The sequence below is a fragment of the Hippichthys cyanospilos genome, chromosome 5, assembly GCF_059441005.1.
Source record: "Hippichthys cyanospilos isolate Australia breed blue-spotted pipefish chromosome 5, RoL_Hcya_1.0, whole genome shotgun sequence".
Classification (NCBI taxonomy): Eukaryota; Metazoa; Chordata; class Actinopteri; order Syngnathiformes; family Syngnathidae; genus Hippichthys; species Hippichthys cyanospilos.
Genome location: NC_142373.1, coordinates 8,543,771 through 8,562,951, shown reverse-complemented (window position 1 = coordinate 8,562,951; position 19,181 = coordinate 8,543,771). Strand labels below are relative to the sequence as shown.

General features: G+C 49.1%; 2 protein-coding genes across 5 annotated transcripts; one reads left to right on the top strand and one right to left on the bottom strand.

Moving 5' to 3' along the window:
* The first annotated feature begins 293 nt into the window (after positions 1-293).
* On the top strand, positions 294-5,785 carry gpr161b (G protein-coupled receptor 161b). The gene is made up of 6 exons (XM_088416126.1): positions 294-435; positions 1,366-1,723; positions 1,819-2,534; positions 2,821-2,928; positions 3,209-3,319; positions 3,415-5,785. Exons 2-6 carry the CDS (start codon positions 1,383-1,385, stop codon positions 3,681-3,683), a joined length of 1,545 nt encoding a protein of 514 aa, XP_088272252.1. The 5' UTR covers positions 294-435; positions 1,366-1,382; the 3' UTR covers positions 3,684-5,785.
* Positions 5,786-5,904: 119 nt separating this feature from the next.
* Positions 5,905-19,134, bottom strand: dcaf6 (ddb1 and cul4 associated factor 6). 4 transcript variants are annotated; one of them, XM_088416120.1, is made up of 21 exons: positions 18,733-19,134; positions 17,649-17,710; positions 17,302-17,394; positions 16,465-16,650; positions 16,279-16,392; positions 15,343-15,478; positions 14,954-15,165; positions 14,137-14,230; positions 13,773-13,892; positions 13,279-13,533; positions 12,120-12,326; positions 10,897-10,956; positions 10,312-10,480; positions 9,616-9,704; positions 9,211-9,529; positions 9,090-9,131; positions 7,754-7,892; positions 7,327-7,483; positions 7,172-7,260; positions 6,519-6,624; positions 5,905-6,432 (listed from the first exon to the last, which is right to left on the bottom strand). In XM_088416120.1, the coding sequence occupies exons 1-21, from the start codon at positions 18,818-18,820 to the stop codon at positions 6,374-6,376; spliced, it is 2,796 nt and encodes a 931-aa protein (XP_088272246.1). In that variant the 5' UTR covers positions 18,821-19,134; the 3' UTR covers positions 5,905-6,373. The 4 variants fall into 4 exon arrangements, with proteins under 4 accessions (XP_088272246.1, XP_088272247.1, XP_088272248.1 ...); XM_088416121.1 differs by lacking the exon at positions 9,090-9,131; XM_088416122.1 differs by lacking the exon at positions 12,120-12,326.
* Positions 19,135-19,181: the final 47 nt, after the last annotated feature.

Below are 19,181 nucleotides of genomic sequence, written 5' to 3'. Positions count from 1 at the left end.
AATCCCGGACAGAAATGATGGTGCGTTCACTGTCAAACACTTTCAAAAAAATTGTTTTCGCTAAAGAGTGGAAACGAATTGTACCATATTAGTAACTTGTGAAGAATATATGGGGCCGGGAAAAAAGATTCTATCAAGCGGATGTCCCCACTACGGCAGAAAAAAAGAAGGTCGTGTGTGTGTGTGTGTGTGTGAGTGAGTGAGTGAGTGAGTGAAAGTTGGGGGAAAGAGAGGCGACGTGAAGTCGGGCCGGGAGGAGGCCGCCATTGCCGCCGCCGGGACGGATTCGGCGGCTCCGGTCGCGTACCTCAGCCCGGCTCGAGCAGACCGAAGCGGACCCCGGCGGGGATGCGGACGCGGTCGCGGACGCGGACGAGCGGGAAACGCGAGCGCGACGATCAAATGCGCGGCCACGCCGTGCAAGAAGCAAATCAGGTCAATTCTCCACACAAAAGGGAAGAAAGTTGCCCAACTAAGCTAGCCGACCAACTGGCTATAGCTAGCCGCGCTGCTCACAAACTTTGCGAACAAAGTGGCGTCTTAAAAAACAAACAAAAAACAATCCCCACTCGGCGATGGACGCATTCACGTCGCGCTAATCCGAACACAAACAATCTTTGCATGCAACTTTGTCAGAGGAAAAGCGCCGCTTGCAGATAACGCGAATAACGGACGGGGTCTTCGCTTTTGGACTTGCCACCGCCCTTTAAACATTTGACACCAACTCGTATTTTGCAAGCATTTCGAGATATTCGTGCAACAGTTTACTTAATGAATGCCCCTGTTCTTCGCCTCCTAGTGACGTCACTTGGAGCCCGCATACTTCAAATGTTGCCGCTGTTAGTACTAATGCTAACGTATTTATTAAAACAATGTAAAAACCTTTCACCGCCGATTTTTTTTTCCCCTTTCCGAAAAAAATCTAACTCGTGGTATATATTACCTGTTTATAAATCTAGTACAAGGGTCCTAAATTCTTTTGGAGACAGTGAGTCCTTTTTGGAAATGGATTTTTCAAGGACCCCCATTGCAAGTAATGTAGGCCAATTCAAGGGGCCTTTTTCAAGTCAGCAAAATATTCAATTTGACAACAAGCGTATTCGTTAATCTTCAGCCATACGGAAGCCATTGAAGTAGTAGAGGAATCGCGTTAAGCCTTATACGTGACGCCAAATGACTTAACTGGCATTCAAATGGATGTTTTTCTCAATTGTTTTTAAAAACAATTGGTCTATTTTGAGCGACGCGGTTAAAAGTCGCCCCCCCATAATACGTTGGTCGAGAATGAGGAAAAACATTCAAGCCAAACAGCGCACTTGAAACGGCGAGCATCCGGAGGAAAGTCTGTTTGGCCTTGTGTTCCAGCGGGCCCGCGGCCGGGCATGAACGCCAGCGAGAACTGCAGCCTGCAGGGGGGCGGCGGGCTGGCGGCGCTGGAGACGGCCACCATGGCGACCGTCACCCTGCTGGCCTGCCTGGGCAACCTCCTGATCGTGACCACGCTCTACCGCCGCCCCTACCTGCTGACGCCCAGCAACAAGTTGGTGTTCAGCCTGACCCTGTCCAATCTGCTGCTGTCGGCGCTGGTGCTGCCCTTCGTGGCCGTCAGCTCGGCCAAGAGGGACTGGGTTTTCGGCGTGCTCTGGTGCAACTTCACCGCCCTGCTCTACCTGCTCATCAGCTCGGCCAGCGCGCTCACGCTGGGGGCCATCGCCGTCGACAGGTCTGCGCCGCCTGCTTGCGTTGCGTATCGTCCCATTGGGGCGTCGAAATTTCCCCCAGAGGCCAAGCGTACGGACGGGTTCCCCCTCCCGACAGGTACTACGCCGTGCTCTACCCCATGATCTACCCGTCGAAAATCACGGGGAACCGGGCGGCGGTGGCCATCGCCTACGTGTGGCTGCACTCGCTGCTGGGCTGCCTGCCCCCGCTCTTCGGTTGGTCCTCCTTCGAGTTCCACTGCTTCAAGCGGACCTGCGTGGCGTCGTGGCACGGCGAGCCGGCCTACGCCGCCTTCTGGGTGACCTGGTGCATCCTGCCGCCCTTCCTGCTCATGCTGGCGTGCTACGGCGTCATCTTCCGCGTGGCCCGCCTCAAAGCGCGCAAGGTGCACTGCGGCGCCGTGGTGGTTTCCCAAGAGGACGGGCCGCAGAGGAGCGGGCGCAAGAACTCCAGCGCGTCCACGTCGTCCGGCGGCAGCCGGCGGAGCTGGCTGTACTCCGGGAGCCAGTGCAAGGCCTTGGTCACCATCCTGGTGGTGATGGGGGCTTTCGTCCTGAGCTGGGGGCCCTACGTGGGCGTGGTTTGCACGGAGGCCCTGTGGGGACGAGGGAGCGTCTCCCGCGGCCTGGAGACCCTGGCGGCCTGGTTGTCCTTGTGCAGCGCCGCGTGCCACCCGCTCATCTACGGCCTGTGGAACAAGACGGTGAGGAAGGAGCTTCTGGGGATGTGCTTCGGCGACCGCTACTACAGGGAGTCCTTCGCCACGCGCCACAGGACGCAGCGCCTCTTCAGCATCTCCGACAGGATCACGGGTTCGTCTTGTCGTTGCGATTTCACAGACGCCGGAAACCTCGGCAGACGCGGCTGAAACTTCGCGTCCGCGGCGGCGGGGCCGCGACTCGTGCTTGTTTGATCAAGCGGATCTTTAAAAACGCGTTTTCCTTTCCATGCCCTTTGTTCGTAAACGGGGGGTCCGACCATATATAAGAACAAACTTCGAGGACTCCTTTCATCCCCAGTCTTAAAAAATAACGTTGAAAAGTGTATGCTCATTCAAGTCGTAAACATGTGTTGATCTTTCAATTTGATGTTGATCAGACTTGGGCATGTCGCCCCACCTGACGGCCATGTTGGCAGGCGGAGGGCAGCCGCTGGCCCCGGGGAGCAGCGCCGGAGACACCGGCTTCAGTTTCACTCAGGACTCGTGTAAGTGGCGCTCACCCGCGCGCGCTACCGGTAACCGGAGAAAATTCGAGATACAAAGGGCCGCCTTGTTGGCGTACAACGTGACACCGGCGCTCGTGCCGACATGACTGTAACGTCAAGTGAAGCCGCACTAAGTTGAAGTTAGCATAAGCAGAATGTATCTAAGCACCTTGGGAAACCCGGCTTTCGACAACGTTATTTAAAACAACCTTCATGAATATTTGATGTTTGCCCACGGACCGCTTTTCCGGTGACTATTTTCCACGGGTCATCCTAACAGGCACAGACGTGATGTTGCTGGACAACTTTTCAACCGACGGTTCCTCCTCTCACCCGTCTGGGAAGAGGAGAAGCTCCGTCACCTTCGAAGACCAGGTGGAGCATTCCAAAGGTATTGCCCCCCCCCCACCCACCCCCTTCACAATTCACTCAGCAAGACAAGGTAACTTTGCACTCACCCAACCGTTGCTTCCTCTTGGTGCGCAGCGGAGAACGCGGCGGCATCAGTACAGGTCCACGCAGAGGTCCACAAGTCCCTGGATACCTTTGCGTCCTGCCTGGCCAAAGCCATCGAGAGCGACGCCAAGCTCACCATTTTCGGGGACATTTTGGCCGTTCCGACGGGTCTCTTCGTCGCCCGGGCGACGCCCAGACCCAGATACCCGGACGGTCAGAGACTGAGGCTGGAGAGCATCGACGAAGGCATCGTCAAAGACGACAACGGCGAGCGGGGCTCCGCGACCAAGCCGTCCTGAGGTCCTCCCGTCCGCTCGCCATTTTCCATAGCTCTTACTTTGAACTTTAAAACACTCGTTACAATTTTATGTCAAAGACGGGGGGGTGCGCGTTTTTCATTCCTACGCTCACATAGGAAAAACCTTAAACCACTACAAACCTTTTTCTGCTTTTCTAGTACAGACAGTATAGAGCCGAGCGAGTAGCGGCAGTGACAAGAGAAACAAATGTCACTTTATTGTCGTCTTTAAACTACAATTACCGGGTTCCGCAAACTGCAATGGAACACAATCTGTGACTGGTTGCATTCCAAATTGTTCCATCTTTTGACATTGCTACTATAGGAAAACACTTTTCAGGATCAAACCATCACCAATGGTGTAAAACGGGCATTGACAACAGTATTATATATACTGTATGTATTTAAAAAAAAAAAAAAAAGTGAAACAACTACAGTGGTACCTCTACTTACGAAATTAATTCGTTCCAGAAGTCATTTTGTAGCGTGTATCTTTTATAAGTTGAGCCGCTTTTTGCATGTAAAGAACCTAATCCGTTCCAAGCCCCCCAAATTCTCCTAAACCTTTAAATATGTATAAAAAATGGTAACAAATACAGATTAGAATTACATTAGTGCATAATAACCAAGATATATCAAGTAAAGACTAACAAAGTTGACAATATGAATGCAGTTCACTTTTTTGCCTTGGGCTGGTGCTGGTGCTTTGGTGATAAACGCAGAGATAGCCCTTGTTTAATTTGTACGTTTTTATTTGAAATTTCCAGTGATCCATTTACAAGTCTACGGGAGCAAGAACATTTATTTTTAGGAATATTTGGAGCACGCAAGTTTAGTTCGGGGTCATGCAAGGTGCTTCTTGTGCGATGCCATCGTTCAAGCGCTAATGACATGCTAACAACGCTAACGTCAGATGCGACACCCCAAAGTGGTACGTCACATATGTGTTTTTAGGTCACTATGTACAATGTCAGCCATAGCTCAGGTCAATTTTACGTTTGTTAGTTTTACGGCGTAATATGTTGGTGGACGAAAGGAGTAACGATGAGAAGTAGAAGACCACAGTAAACGACGCAAAAAGATATCGTCTAGTTTGTGGGCAAGCCGGAAGATTAATGAATGATGAAAATGCATCACAAACTAACAAATACGGTAGTTGCCATAACGTATTACATTATTGTCTTGTTGACACGCCTTTCGTATCTTTGATTTTCTCTGGTTACTAGAGACTATATTTTTCCGCATTTGGCAAGCTGCATTTTTCGTAACGAGGCGTTTGTAAGTAGAGGTACCACTGCACTCATATTTTGGGAACACCTGGCAGCTACTGTATGCATTCGAGATGGAAATGGCTGTTTCTGACCACCGCATAAATAAATGCAGGAAATGTCAAAGTGCAAAAACGCACTGGTGGAGGTAGTGGTTTAGATTAGAGGTCCCCAACCACCCGTGCCGACCCGTGGATCGACGCGGTGACGACGCCACCCGGGGTTCCCGTGTTTACAGTCGCTCGACGGCTCCAGTGTTCTTGAAACTTCCGCTTGCCGTCTGTGCCCGCAAGCGTACGGAATCCAATTTGTGCCACCATTCAAGATTTGGAGCGAGCAACTATGGATTTTGAGCTACCTGGCTCAAAATGTAGCTCTCTCAGAATGTGCCACAAAGCCAGCCAATCAGAGCTGGCAAAAGTTGGGTCTCCAATTAGATGGCTCGGTACCTTGACTCAGAAAAAAATAGCAAATCGCATCAATCCGACTCGGATGGGAGAAGGTGCGCATCCTTGGAAAAAAAAAAATGTACGGGCGGTATTTATTTTTTTTAGTATTGTTGCTATGATTATTGTTTCACGTGATAGAACTACCTTGATAGTTTTTGTACTGTTGAGAAAAAGTCTTGTGACGTTTTTGCGCGTGCGTGCGAGATGCCCATTTTCTCACTATGTGTAAATGCGTGTTTTAAATCTGACAGCGGAGTCCTGAAGGGAACCCTCGGGAGGATAGTACGTGTAAAACATAAAAAAGGATGATGGCGCTTCAGTCTTACCTCATATGTTGCGTTTTGAATGATACTTTTTTTTTTTTTTACAAGATGTAACCTCTGATATTCAACACATTGTAACTAAAATGTATTGTTTCTATAAAAAATCCTTTGGTACGTGTACACAGTACTGTTTTGTCGCCGTCACATGCAGCGCACATTCAATGAGCCCAGCAAAAGATGGCTTAGCAGCGCATTTGTCACAGACATCTTTCAGATGCCTTGCAGCTTTATTTTTTCTTCCAAATTTGTAAAAGATTGTTTTTTTTTTTTTTTTTTTATCGAGACGAGCCGTAGAATTTTTTTGTTCTCCTCTCGCCAACGAAAGCAAAGCAAGTACCCTCGTTTACGTCGCTTTAAATTCAACATAACACTGAAAACCAACCAATCATGCTAACTCGCTCCCGACACAGAATAATAATAATATTGCACTTATACTTACACACCACCCATCTCTCAAAGTTGATGTAGAAGAGCATCTTTGCTTTCACACACACACACACACACACACACGTAGTTCACCCTTTTACATAATCATCGGTAAGAAAGTCTTTTAAAAAAAAAAATGGTGGCCTTCAGATGGTAATATTCTACACTTGTACAACGAAGTGCTCTCCAACAAAAAGAACCCCTCCCCCCAAAAAAGTCAACGTCCTACTGCTCATCCTCATTTTCTTGGCCTGAACCTTCAGAGCGGTCGCCTTCGAGACGATCTGGAAAAAGTGGAGAGGTTTGGGAATGTGAAGGTAAACGCTGGACAGGAGCATGTGGGGGGGTGGGGGGAGGGGGGGGGGTGTACCTGAGCGGATGTGATTGAGGGACGCCAGCATTCTCAGCATGAAGGAAGCAGGCACCGTGATCGTGTTCCTCGTCTCCTCCAGCATCAGCTCGTTCCGCGTTATCACCTGCCGGTTTAAAAATGATATTTACACAAAAGTCTTAAAACGGTCACATGTTACAAAAACCTTTATTAATGTTCTATTCCAAGCCCGCCAAAATGCTCCTAAACCCTTTAAACGAATATGATTAAACTATCAAAATGGCATCAAAAACGTTCCTAAACCATTTGAATCAGGGGTCACCAACTCGAGGGCACCTATCCAGCATTTTTTTTCGGTGTGACCCTCCTCCGCTGCACCCGATTCATATGGCGAGCTCATCGGGCAGCTCCGCAGGAGCGAGATAAGGATCCTGATCATTTGCGTGTGGCTCAGCTGACATTATGATAAATGCTAAAAACGCATCCCAAACGATAACAAATATGGTAGACAATCACAGGTTGCGAAACATGACAGTCATGCTGGCGCGAGCGCTGATGTCCGGTGTCCCATATTATACGGCGCATTATGTTTGCATATTCAACTTCAATCCAAAGGAGGGATTGATGCAACGACGTGAAGTGGCGTCTCGGGAGTGGAAAACGGATAGAAGTCCGGTTTGTCAACAGAGTACCTCATCAGCAAGAACTCTGTTGAAAGACGGCAACTCCTCCAGCGGCGACCAGATCTTGATGTCGTAGTCGATGCCGGATGAGGCCAGAACTGGATGAAACGATGGAGGGATGGGTAGAAAGTCGAGAGGGAGTGGCTTCCGAGGGGGGCGCTTACTAGGGTCATAGGGGTGAGGCTGCAGGCAGTTGACGACGTGGTTGTCCGCTTCCAGCAGCATGAGGTGCTCGGCCGTGTGCCGGTCCCAGATGAAGATGTGACCGCAGTCGGATCCGCTCATCACGAACTTGTTGCCCCAGAAGCACGACTCTTTTATCTGACAGGTAAAAACAAAAACTCGGTTTACGGTACACCGCGGGTGTGGGACTCGGGTCCCGGAGGGCCGGTATCCTGCGCGTTTTCCACCTTTCTCTTCCGAACACACCTGATTCAAATGATTAGGATCATTTTCAAGGTCCTGCAGAGCTTGCTCTAACCTTTTGAATCGGGTGTGTTGGGGAGGGAAAACGGGAAACATGCAGGATGCCCGGAGTTCGACAAATGGTATACTGTAGAAAAGGCGCGCAGAAAGCAACCGGGTGGATACCATGGTGCGAGAGTTGCGGTGGCCCTTGTACACCATTTTGACCGAGGGCCTTCTGATGTTCTGCGTTTCGCTCTCCTCCATCTCCCTTCTCTCTTTCCTCCTTCGAAACAGCTCCTGGATGCGAGCCGCTGCCGAGCGTCTGAAAGGCAAGGACGGGGCGTGACTCCAAACGCAAGAGGCTTTTTATTAAATAGGCCGGCTCGAGCTCGCTTGCAGCAGGCCAGAAATACAGTCAGTAGAACTCAAACTCACTATGCCATGACCTCTGCGTACCAGTGGGACAAAATATTGAGAAGTCTGTATGCTTAATAGAGTGTGCAGTGAGATAACTATTAGTAGCGATCACAAAAGGAAGCTTTGGGATGCACTCGCAGTATTTTTTTTAACGCTCGAGACAAGGGGTCCCCAACCTGTTTATCACCACGGACCGATTAACGCTTGAAGCGCACATAAAATGTGAGCTCACCGTTAACGACAAACTAACGGGAACCTTCGGCTCGCTTGAGTCTCAAAAATACAAAAATGTGTACAAACTACACTGATTATATCAAGCCTATAACGGAATTACAAATGCTATTCATTTCGATACAAAATGTTAAGAGAGGCAAAGGAGTTTTTATCCACTGTCAAAAGTTACTGGCTCAACAACCTCATTTTGGGCATATTACCATAAATGACGACATCCTTACAAAAAAAAGACAGTGAGTGCTCTCAACTCAAGCTACGCCGTCCTTCCTTATGACAAAATGCAATACCAACAGCTGCCAGAGGCAGCGCCAAAAAACAACTGTTAAAGGATCAACTAAATCAGTTGCGAAACATTATTATTTCATGTGCGGCCGGCGCGGCCGGGATCCAGCTGATCCACGGACCGGTACCGGGCCGCAGACCACCGCCGCTCTAGACCATTGGCCCCGGACCAAAGTGGTACCAGCCGCATCCGATATAATGGTGGTAATTAATGGCGAGTTCATATTTTATCTGCACGTGCCATCCCCCCAAACCCCTCGCCAATGACAAAGCGCTGACCGGTCGGCGGTGATAAAAAGGTCGGAGACCCCCGTTCCGGACGATGTCCTTGGTTTAAAATGAAAGGCCAGGAAAGGTATTACAGTTCCGCAGAATCCAGGCAAGTCAAAAAACAGCGCAAGTGGTTCAGGAAGCTTCGGCTGTCCATCGCTAACTGGAGGTAAAAGACAAGGAGTCCGAGAGCCCAAGTCACTGTTGTTTGAGGCCAGCTCAGTGCATCACACACCCAGTGGAGTCAGTATCCAGATGCACAACAGTTAGTTCTGTGCATGTGTGTATTAGTTGCCGTCATGACGCACACCGTTACCTGATCATTCTATCTCCTACTGCGGATCCTCTGGAATTTTGTCTAAACGTGCGGTATGACAATCGATGTAAAAACTCGGCCGTATTGAAATGGCCGGAGTCGGGCCGGATGAGAGTCGTACCTCTGGCCCTGCCCTCTAAACCTGGTAGACGGGATGAGAATGGGGTCGTCGTCGCTGTCGTCCGAGTCCTGGTTCCCCCTCGCCGGCTGGCTCCGGCCCCCGGCCGAATCCGGGGCCCCCTCCCCCGGGGGCTCCCGTCTGCGGCAGTCCCCCGAAGTTTCCGCCGCCGGCTCGGCGGGACCCCTCTCGGGGGCGCTCCCCTCAGGCGAATCTCCCGCTGGGCCATTAGCGGCCGGCCTGTCGCGGGCGCCGGAGCAGGAGGCCTCGCATGAAGGATCTGTGCCGACGGAGCTTTGCTGCTCTGAGGAATCAAAGGCGGCTGAGGGAAAAGGTTCATACACCCAAGTTCATAAACTAAACTCTGTGCAAATGTTGACAGCTTTCGATTCGAAAGAAAGAACTCACTTTTTTCCAGAACAGCGTTCTCTGCGGATGCACTCTGTCGGCTCTGCGCTGTATCGGCTGCTTTGGGGCCGCCAGATGCGCTGCTGCTCCTAGAGACACATAACCATTGATAACATTTCCTTAGACATGTCGTATGCAAACTAACGTATTTTCTGCACTATAAGTCGTATCGGATTATAAGGCGCACCTTCATTTTAAAATTGTTTTCATATATAGGGAGCAACGCATGATATGAAAAAAAATGAATAGAAGCTACACTTAAGGGCGGGGATGCGATCGATACGCATCCGCTGTGCTCTAGGGAATGTCAACAAAATCAGAAAAGTCAAAGGATATACAGTTTCTGGATTTAAGTCGTAAAATCACGCTTCCTCTTCCAATGACTTGCTGTTTTTGTGCCTCCACATAAAAATTGCTTCAAAATCGGAACATATATAGCATATTAAAATTCCTCACAGAGTGTTATAAAAGCGTATTGAAAAAAAAAATGTCTAACTCAAATGCAGAGGTAAAAATGGAAGAATTGACATGGTGATGAAGTTATTAAACTTACGCCCATTGTATGAGGCGCATCAGATTATAAGGCACAACGTTAGCTTTAGAGAAAATTCAAGGGTTTTAGGCGCGCCTTATAGAGCAGAAAATACGGTGGTACAGACGCTGTACGTTAGGTCAACATGTCTTCCGTGGGCTTACCACTCGTCGGTGAAGTCCAGTTTGATGGTGCTGGCGGTGGTTCCCTCAGAGCTGTAGTGCAGGCTGAGCACCGGCTCCGCCGCACTGGATCTGCTGTTGCCGGAGGTTGAGGGAGGGCTGCAGACGGCCGGCGGGGGAGCGGCATCAGATTGCGAAGCGGCCGCGCTTCCTGTGATGCAACACACACACACACATCATCGGTAATGGTTGATAAGTGACTGCACGTGGTCATGCCCGCGTCACCGGGAACAACACAGCTTGTTTGTCCCACCAGGTCTTGCCGTTTGCTGGCAGTTGCCCAATATAGTTTTTATACTGGTGAAAACCTCATTCTCAGATCGCCAAATTGTAATCAAGCCAAACCCCGCTACGCGCATCTTCATCTAGTGGCGTTTTGTCTGTGCCATCCGTACTCTTCAATTTGCTGAGGAACTCACATATTTTTCGGGCCGATATTACAACTTTAACTTTGTGTTCCATTCAGCAATTTTCTAGTTGTAATCCTATGTGTGGTCAAATGCCAGAGGTTAGTGTCAATGAAGCATTTGTGATTTCAAAATACGACATCACGGTTCCAAGACGCACCCTGCTGTTCATCCAGAGTCATGGAACCCAGCTGCTTGTTTACCACCGATGAAGGGGAATCTGCAACAAATAAAGAATTGAAAGATATAGAAAACAAAGACGAGCACCACCTGCTGGCCAAAAAACGCCGAAGAACTGAACGCAAGCAATCCACTCATCGCATTGGGATGACGTCCCCTAAATTAAACAAGAGGAAAAATTAGGGCTATAGAAAATGTTGGAGCACAAGACCAACGGCCAAAACTTCACACAAACTGACGCAAAAACAAACAAATAAAGGGGTGGGGTCGACTTATGAGAGAGGTCGATTTGTACTCTGGGGAAATACTGTAAGCGATAAAGCAAAGATAAGAGAATGCGAAGAGTATTGACATGGCAATTTAGTAAAGATTCGTCGTCCTTCCCTTACACGACGTCAAACACGCGGTGAGCACAACAGCAATCAGACAACGTTAATTTATTACAGAAGAAAGTCAAAACCTTTGAGAAGGTAATAAAGCAGACAGCTGAGTGTCTCCATACCGAGGCTTCGGACAGGATTAGCGCCGCAGCTAAAACTGGAGCGATGCAGCGTGGTAGAGGAGAACACTTTTACACAATTTGTTCAAGATGGGATTTTTTCCAGATTACAGAAGCACATTGCCCTGCAAATATTGCACCTTCTCTGAATATGAGGTAGCATCTGAGCCATAAAAACGTCGACAAAAACTGCCAGCGTGAGTAAAGCGGGACAGGGAGGAGACAGGTTACATGATTTGAATGTAGGTTTTAACAGACTTCTTGGCATCGTAAGGGTACCCCACGATGCTGGGACCGGTGCGAAAAGCTAACTCCTTGTTGCTTCTTGTCAAAAAACATTTCTTTAGATTTTACACCACAATGGAGCCCCCACTACATGCAATTGCCCGATTGTCATGACAAGTTCATTATTTCAGGTATATCTCTGGTAAATCCCACAACGGCGGGACGTGGGTGTGAAGTTTAACACTCTTCTCCCGTCTTTGTCACGGCGAATGAATAAAATGGTTATGTACGCAAGAGGCTAATGCCATGTTAATAAACACATGTTGGTATTTGTGTGAACAGGGGGGGGGGGGGGGTCACGGCAGGGTTAGTGGCCCCTATGGAGCCTAACTAGCTCTACGCAAACACGTCTAGGGTAAGTTAGCAGGGGGAGGGGCCAGGCAAAAAAAAAGGACAAAGGGGGCTTGGGTGAGGGTAACCTGAATGGGGTTGCATCTCAGGAGCGGCAGTGGCTTCCGGTCTTTCTGGGGGTGCAGAGGAGGAAGAAGAAGAGGAGGAGGAGGAGGAGGAAGAGACGGCAGAAGCCGGGGGAGCTCGCCGCCCCTGTCCCGGGGGGTCGGCCAGGCGAAGTAACCTCTGCAAACGCCTACACACTAAACTTATGGGCAGCCGATGAGGGCCGTACTCTGACGGAGAAGCCAAGGGAGAAAGGGTGGACAATACAACCCCAACTACTGTACACTCAAACATTAATAGGAGGCATATTACCACGCATTTCCGCAAATGACAAAATGCCTTCAACTCTCCATAATTTCCTACTAATTCACACAACGCATGGATGTGCCACGTGTGTTTGACTACAGTCGGACGGAGAGAAAGGGGAGACCGGGAACAGGATGACACTCCACTCCAGTAGAAAACTACGAGGAACTACGGTATTTACTTTTCTACTTTTATTACTTAGTGCTCATTAACTTTTAATATAAACCTCACGAGCTCCCAGAATGTTCTGTTAGAATTTTTAAATGAAAACATGTGTTGTCTTTATCTACATAAAAAAACGACATTGCACAAATCTGAACAGGTGTTCAATAAACATGTACTCAGAGTTGAATCTTAAATGTTCGCAAATGTTTTGCCACCAACATTTTCTACAGTATTTCACGCACTATAAGGAGCACCAGAGTATAAGGTGCACCTTGGATGAATGGCAAATTTTAAAAGAGTTTTCACATACAAGACGCACCGCATTATAAGGCGCCTAGAATAGAGGCTACAGTAGTGGCAGGGGTCGCGTTACGCGGCCACTAGATGGCGCTTACATGGCGATTAAGTTACTTCATTTTTTTATCCCCCAAAAATGAAAACTGGCGGTTTATGCGCTGCACCGGATAATAAGGCAGACTGTCAGACTTTGAGAAGATTGAAGGCTTTTAGGTGCACCTTCTACTGCGGAAAAATTGGTAGTTTACAGAAAATTGGCTCCAGTTTACTGAAAACGAGCGCCAAACATTGGTTCTCAGCCTCCTTAACTACTCCATTTTTGATTGCCTCCAGAGATGCAAATATGAGCAATCTAAGATGAAATTTTCCATAACACGATGCCTTTGAAAGGACAGATGACAGGCGGAGACTTACCAGAGAGCGCCGTCTCTGATGAAGCCGTTGCCGCGGTACCTGCGGTAGAGGTCTCTCTCCGCGGGCCAATGGATGACCTCTCGGCAGACGATGACCGGGAAGAGGGAGGTACGGTAGAGGCCGCCGCCGACGACGTGGACGCTGGCGAGCGCGCCGCCCCAGGAGCGTCGCCCGCCTCCGGCCTCTCGGAGACACCGGCGCCCTGGGTGGAGGTGCCTACAGTGGCAGCGGGAATAGTGGGACGAACAGTCGTTCCTGGAAGAAAAATAATTTCAGGGATGAATATTAAACACCTCAGAAAACTGTATTTTCTGCATTGTATGAAAGCCTTCAATTTTCTCCAAATCTCCTCATAATCTATGCTCCAATTTGGAAGGAATTTATTTATTTATTATTTAGTTTTTGTAAAAGAAAGCACAATGTTATCACGTAAATCCAGGAACTGTTTTGAAATGAACAAAACAATATAGAATGAAAAGTAAAAAAGAATCCACCTCGGGGTCGCGACTGAGGGCGAGTCCCCCTACTGCTCTGAGCCTCGCTGGCTTCCTCGAACCAGCGTGACAACATGTCCGACATCCTCTGCATAAGGGACACGTTGGGGCTCTGCTCCCCTGGAAAACAAAAATAGGCAATTACTGTATATTTCCTGCACAGTTAGGAATTTTTGATGGCTTTTTTGGTTTGGATTATGGGTTTTTAAGGATTATTATTTGGACAGGGGTTTTGAGACGGAGCGCCTCCAGCGAAATGAGTGACGCTATCCGTTGAGTAAATTTAGTGAATAAGCGTATTATGGCTTCGTCTGACTTGTTGGACAGTCAGCCAAGTAGGCGTCATTTCGGCGGCGCCGCTTACCATCCCTTTCTCTTTCGCTCTCGGGACGAGCTCGGGGTCCGGTGTCTGACCAGTCACCTCGCAGACGCAGGCGTTTCACCGGCGGCTGCCTCAGCTGTGCAAACACACGCACACGCGCACCAAGATTAGCAGATAAAAATAGCCGCGCTTCCAAAGCCAAACACTAGACATCTCAGCACACCGCCGATACTGCCTCGGCTTTCCGTTACCCCCTCAGCCCCTCGCCACCGTTTCCCATGTTGTCTCCGCGCAACAGAAGTCTTCGAGTGGATCAACCACTTAAATGAGGAAATCGGGGTCCGAGGCGGTCAAAACTAAAGTGACAAGCGCGCTCGATCGGGAGCATCCGCTTAAAAACTATTTGAGGCCAACGGGAACACGGTGTGCACGGGTCGCTCTATTTGGAAAGGAATGTGGGGTCGCATCTCGCCGCAGCTGAACTCATGAGTCTTTGACACACCGGCACCATGGCGGAGCGCGACGAGGGCGCGAGGATCCCCTTTCCAAACCGAGCGCTCCGGCGTCACGCTCCCGGTGCTTGAGGCTAAGAAAAACACCGCGACACGATAAGTGCATTGCAGGGCCGTTTCCTCCCTCCTCGCTTGGGGTTTCTTGTTCTTCTGTTCCATTTGCCCCTCGGAGCGTCATCGCTTCAACCGTGGGTGTCAAACTCCTGTCCCGGCGGGCCGGTACCCCGCACGTTTTCGAACCTTCGATCAGAGCTCCCCGACAACCGCAACGAAGACGGACGGATACACCGGGGGAAACGGCAAAGCGGACGGCCCAACTAGAGCCAGGCGTTCTCGGCCGCGCGTACCTCCTCCCTCCTTTCCTCCGAGGGGCCCTTCAGCTCTCGGGCCTGGTCGTCTTTGGGGTCAAACAGGTAGATGTAGTCGGATGAATAACTGACCAGCACCTCCTGGCCGTCATCGCTGTAGCATAGCGACGTCACCCGACACGACTTGTTGGACAGGTGAGTGGGCACGAACCTCACGCACATGCCTGTTGTCCCCCGGCCCATGTAGTTACCTGGGGAAAAGATTGATGCCTTTTGATTTTTGAAAAAAGTTTTTTCAAATTTTTCTTTCTCTATTTTTAGTATTCTAATCATCGGGTCGTTTGCGTTTCGAAGCGCTCTGGAAATCGAGTTGATTTCCCCCCCAAGTGCAGTGCAGCGCGGTGCGGTGCGGCGCAGCGCGTACTTACCCGTGGCCCTGGTGCCCAGCATGCGCCTGTCATAGATGCGCACGGAGCTGTCCGAGCAGCCCACCGCCAAGTAGAAGGGCATTAACGGCGAGATTGAGATGGACGTAGCGGCTCTCCGGCAATTGATCAGGATGTCCTGTCACGCAACAGTGGAAATATTTTTCCTTCAAGTGTCCGAGTAGTGCAAAGCGTTTTTGCCCTCCCCAAATAAATAAATGAATGCTTTAAGCAACTCCACATCTCCTCCGGCTTGTCTGCCAGGAAATTGTATCACTGATGACAACGCGCATCCACGGAGAATACCCGAATTTTCGTTCTATAAGCCGTATGGGCAAAAATGTAGCCAAAAAATAAAATGGCGTGTTTAAATCGCACCAGATGATAAGCCACAAGTTATAACATCGGACACTTACGCAGAAAATGGCTTCAATGCTTCATTCGATCCCAGATACTTAATTACCTCAGACGTAATACTTGAGTATTCGGAACTTGATGTCCTTAAAGTATTTAAGCGTTGATTGCCGGGGGTCTAGAAAAAAGAAGAAAATGCATCCCTGGCACTGATGTGGCCGTATATTTTTAAAAATGTCATCATTTTGAACTTGGTCAAAATGAGTTTTGCGTCTACAATAGAGCCGGCAAAGCTCCAGCGGCATTTGATTCTATAATGCTGTTCTTGACTAAATAATTGGCAGCAACCTTTTTGGCGGAAGTTGACTCTGTTTGTGATAAGGAGGTTTTCAATTTTTGTTTTCTCGACTTCAGTATTGCTGAAAAGTAAGGCAAGACTGTCAGGTGGCGAATGAGAGAGGAGCTGCTGGATGCAGTCAAGGTAACGGCCGCTTCAATAAATGAGAGGATGAGGCTTTCCTCCTCCCTCACCGATGAATAGCAAACACAGTACAAATATTTGACGTGCGGCAGATGTCAGCGTACGTCTTTGCAGTCCTCTTTTGTGCAGCTGGTTTTCATGCGGAGGTCGAACCATCGCACGGTACCATCCTCCCCACACGACAGGAAGGTATACGGATCGTTGGGTACCGTCATAATCTGCGGACACGGTCGACCGGCGAGTTAGGAAAAACCAAACAAGAACGGGACGTGCGAAGCGTGTTCGTCTACCTCATAGGCGGTGCCGTAATGGCAGGTGAACTGACACTGTCTGTTGAATTCGGCACTCTTTTCCGTGCGCGTGTAGTAGAGGATTCCGTCCCCGGAGCAGGAGATGATCTCCTGGTCGTTGGTGTGGGGCATGAACTTTGCGCTGAAGATATTGGCCCGGTGGCCGGACCGTATTGACTTTTTGACCTGAGGAAGTCGAGCGGAAACAAGACGGCGCTAAAAAGTGCGAACGGGATTTTTTTTGTCTGTTTTCAACTGATGTTCTAGAATTTTCAATTAGATCAAAATTCTCATGTATGCATACCTAGAAATCTGTGCTTCTCAGTTCAAAGATCGACATCGGATTTTTTTTTTTTTTTTTTTAATTCGTGTACCTATTTTTACTAACCCCATTTGAAAAAACAGCCTAAATAAAGCTCGAAGATGATGAAGAATAAAGTGCTTTTCCCTGTTCAAAGCACTGACTATTGGTCGGGTGGATTATCAGTGCCGATATTTGGGATTTCGATTAATATCGGCATTGGCGAGCTTGAAAATCCGATGGCCAATGAATGATAAATCACTTCAAAAGCGTGTTAATATTAATTGACGTTTTTAACTTTTAGCTTTGCTTGAATGTTCATTTATTTTGTAGGCCGTGCTGATGAGCATGAGAAACAAACATTGGCCGATATATGGCAATATGTCCCCAGCCCTACTAATGGGTGCCACAACCCCACAGCATTCCACCTACACATTCCATCCGAACCTCAAGAAATGGGAAAGTGGGAAGGCCTTGTTTGTAAAGCGATGATTTCAACTTGCTTCGTTTCTGACTTGAACGTTTTCTATACAGACCTTTTTGTTGTATGGGTTGGTAATGGCCAGGAAGGTATCGTCCGAACCCGACAATATGTATTCCCCCGTGTCGTTCCATGATATCGTGTTGACCTGAAGGGCGTCAAAAAGTAAAATTCTGTGGGTGAACTCAAATGGGCTTCGTGTCATTCAAGGGTGAGGGTTAGAAACACTGCCAAAGGCATGTGAACTTATGAGCACAACTGGAGTACGCTTCTGGCTTTGTGCTCGGCAGAGGTAAGAAAAGATCACAAGTGACGATGTGCAGCGCAAGCGGCCGCAGTTGTTTGAGCGTTTGCGAGCGTTCACTTAGTGTGAAGTGAGTGGCCGATAGGTGAGATACTCACACAGCCATCGTGTACGTTCAGGGTCGCTTCTAGTTTCAGTCTCTGAACAAACTCTCTTCTACCTGCAGATACAAGAAAATCAGCTTCAGGGGAAAATTAGAGCGATATGGAATTAGAGGACTGGCACACGAACGGATAAAACGTTATCTAGGTGTCGGAAAACAGTTTGTACATTTTAATAAAGAAAAATCAGAGCGGGGAAAGGTAACACAGGGGTCCCTCAAGGCAAAACCAAGGAAGATGTTCGGGAAGATGAGACCGATTGTGTTTTTCTATAGTTTGTACATTGTTGCGGATTTGTTGGCGCGTCCTATATACAAACGGCCAGAATTTGACCCCAAAGTCGAGGGTGTGTCTTATACACAGGCGCGTCTTATATTTGGGCTACTGCGGTATTTGTTTTAGTATGGCCAGCCTTTGTTTTCTTCAGCTTCGGGGCGGATGCGGTCAATGTTTGGGAAACTATAATACCGCACTGTCTATACTTATCCAATAACGGGAGTTGTGCGTGAAATGGATGTTGAAAAAGAAGAATCTCAGAACGCATTTTCCAAGGCAATAGCTTGCGATCGGAACACAAACCACAAGTTGCCCGCGTTCTCCTTTTGCGGGCTAAATATAAACTTGGAGCGCCGCTGCCACCGCCGCTTCTGTTTCTGGTTCTGCCGCAGTGTAACTGAACACAATGAGTGCTTGGAGCGTATCTCTGTCGGGCTAAATACAGCACTGGCTAAAACTCCGAGGCACCTGACTAACCTATTCGGGGCTCGAGTCTTAATTTAAAGCCAGTTGAGTGTGCGCAGCTTGGCGGCGCAATGCTTTCAAATAAGCAACAACATTCGCTCACGCGTGCCGCAAATTCTTAAGAAAACAAATCCGACATGACGCAGGAATAGCCAGGCGAATCCGTCCGATTCTGAAGGTAATTAGTGCACGCGGGTGCCGAGGATGCTCCCGTAGTTGCTCTCGGTGGTAAACGTCAGACTGACATAGAGCAACAACGAGGGCGACGTTCGCTTGGGTTCGGTTCGGTTCTACCGCATTCCAGACACGCTAGCTTTCCCCACTTTTGTTTTCGTCTTACCTAAATAGTTGGTCCGAATGCTGTTTGGCTCGCTGTATCCGATGAGGCGTTTATTGACATCCCAAACCAGGTTGCCGGAGCAGGACATGGTGACCGAGCGCGGCTTTTAATAAACAGCAACATTGAAATCCAAGCTAACCGCCGCTGGGTTTTCCTCGGCCATCGGTCCCGGTCGCTCGGGGCGATGCTAACGCTAGCTCGCCGCGACCGTGCAGCGTTTCATGGCTGAAGGTGAAAAGAGGAGCTTCCCGATTCCCGTGCGGCCGGCCGGCCCCTTCTTTCTTGCGCCCGAACGGCTCGCCTGCTCCCCAAGCGAGGAACTGTGCGTCCAGCTAGCGTGGCCTGCTTTATTTTTGGCTAGCAGGAAGGTGAGCGATCAGCTGTGCCCAAACAACGCGATAAACCGCGAGGTTAAAAAAACGAGCGAGAGCGCGCGCGATTCGAGAGTT

Coding starts and splice junctions, on each gene's coding strand:
- dcaf6 (XM_088416120.1), bottom strand. CDS start 18,820: ATGTCCTGCTCCGGCAACCTGGTTTGGGATGTCAATAAACGCCTCATC. Junction 16,393..16,464: donor ATTACGGCACCGCCTATGAG/GTAGACGAACAC, acceptor CCGTGTCCGCAG/ATTATGACGGTACCCAACGA. Junction 7,893..9,089: donor GTAGGAGATAGAATGATCAG/GTAACGGTGTGC, acceptor CTTGCCTTTCAG/ACGCTCGGCAGCGGCTCGCA.
- gpr161b (XM_088416126.1), top strand. CDS start 1,383: ATGAACGCCAGCGAGAACTGCAGCCTGCAGGGGGGCGGCGGGCTGGCG. Junction 1,724..1,818: donor GGGGCCATCGCCGTCGACAG/GTCTGCGCCGCC, acceptor CCCTCCCGACAG/GTACTACGCCGTGCTCTACC. Junction 2,929..3,208: donor CAGTTTCACTCAGGACTCGT/GTAAGTGGCGCT, acceptor TCATCCTAACAG/GCACAGACGTGATGTTGCTG.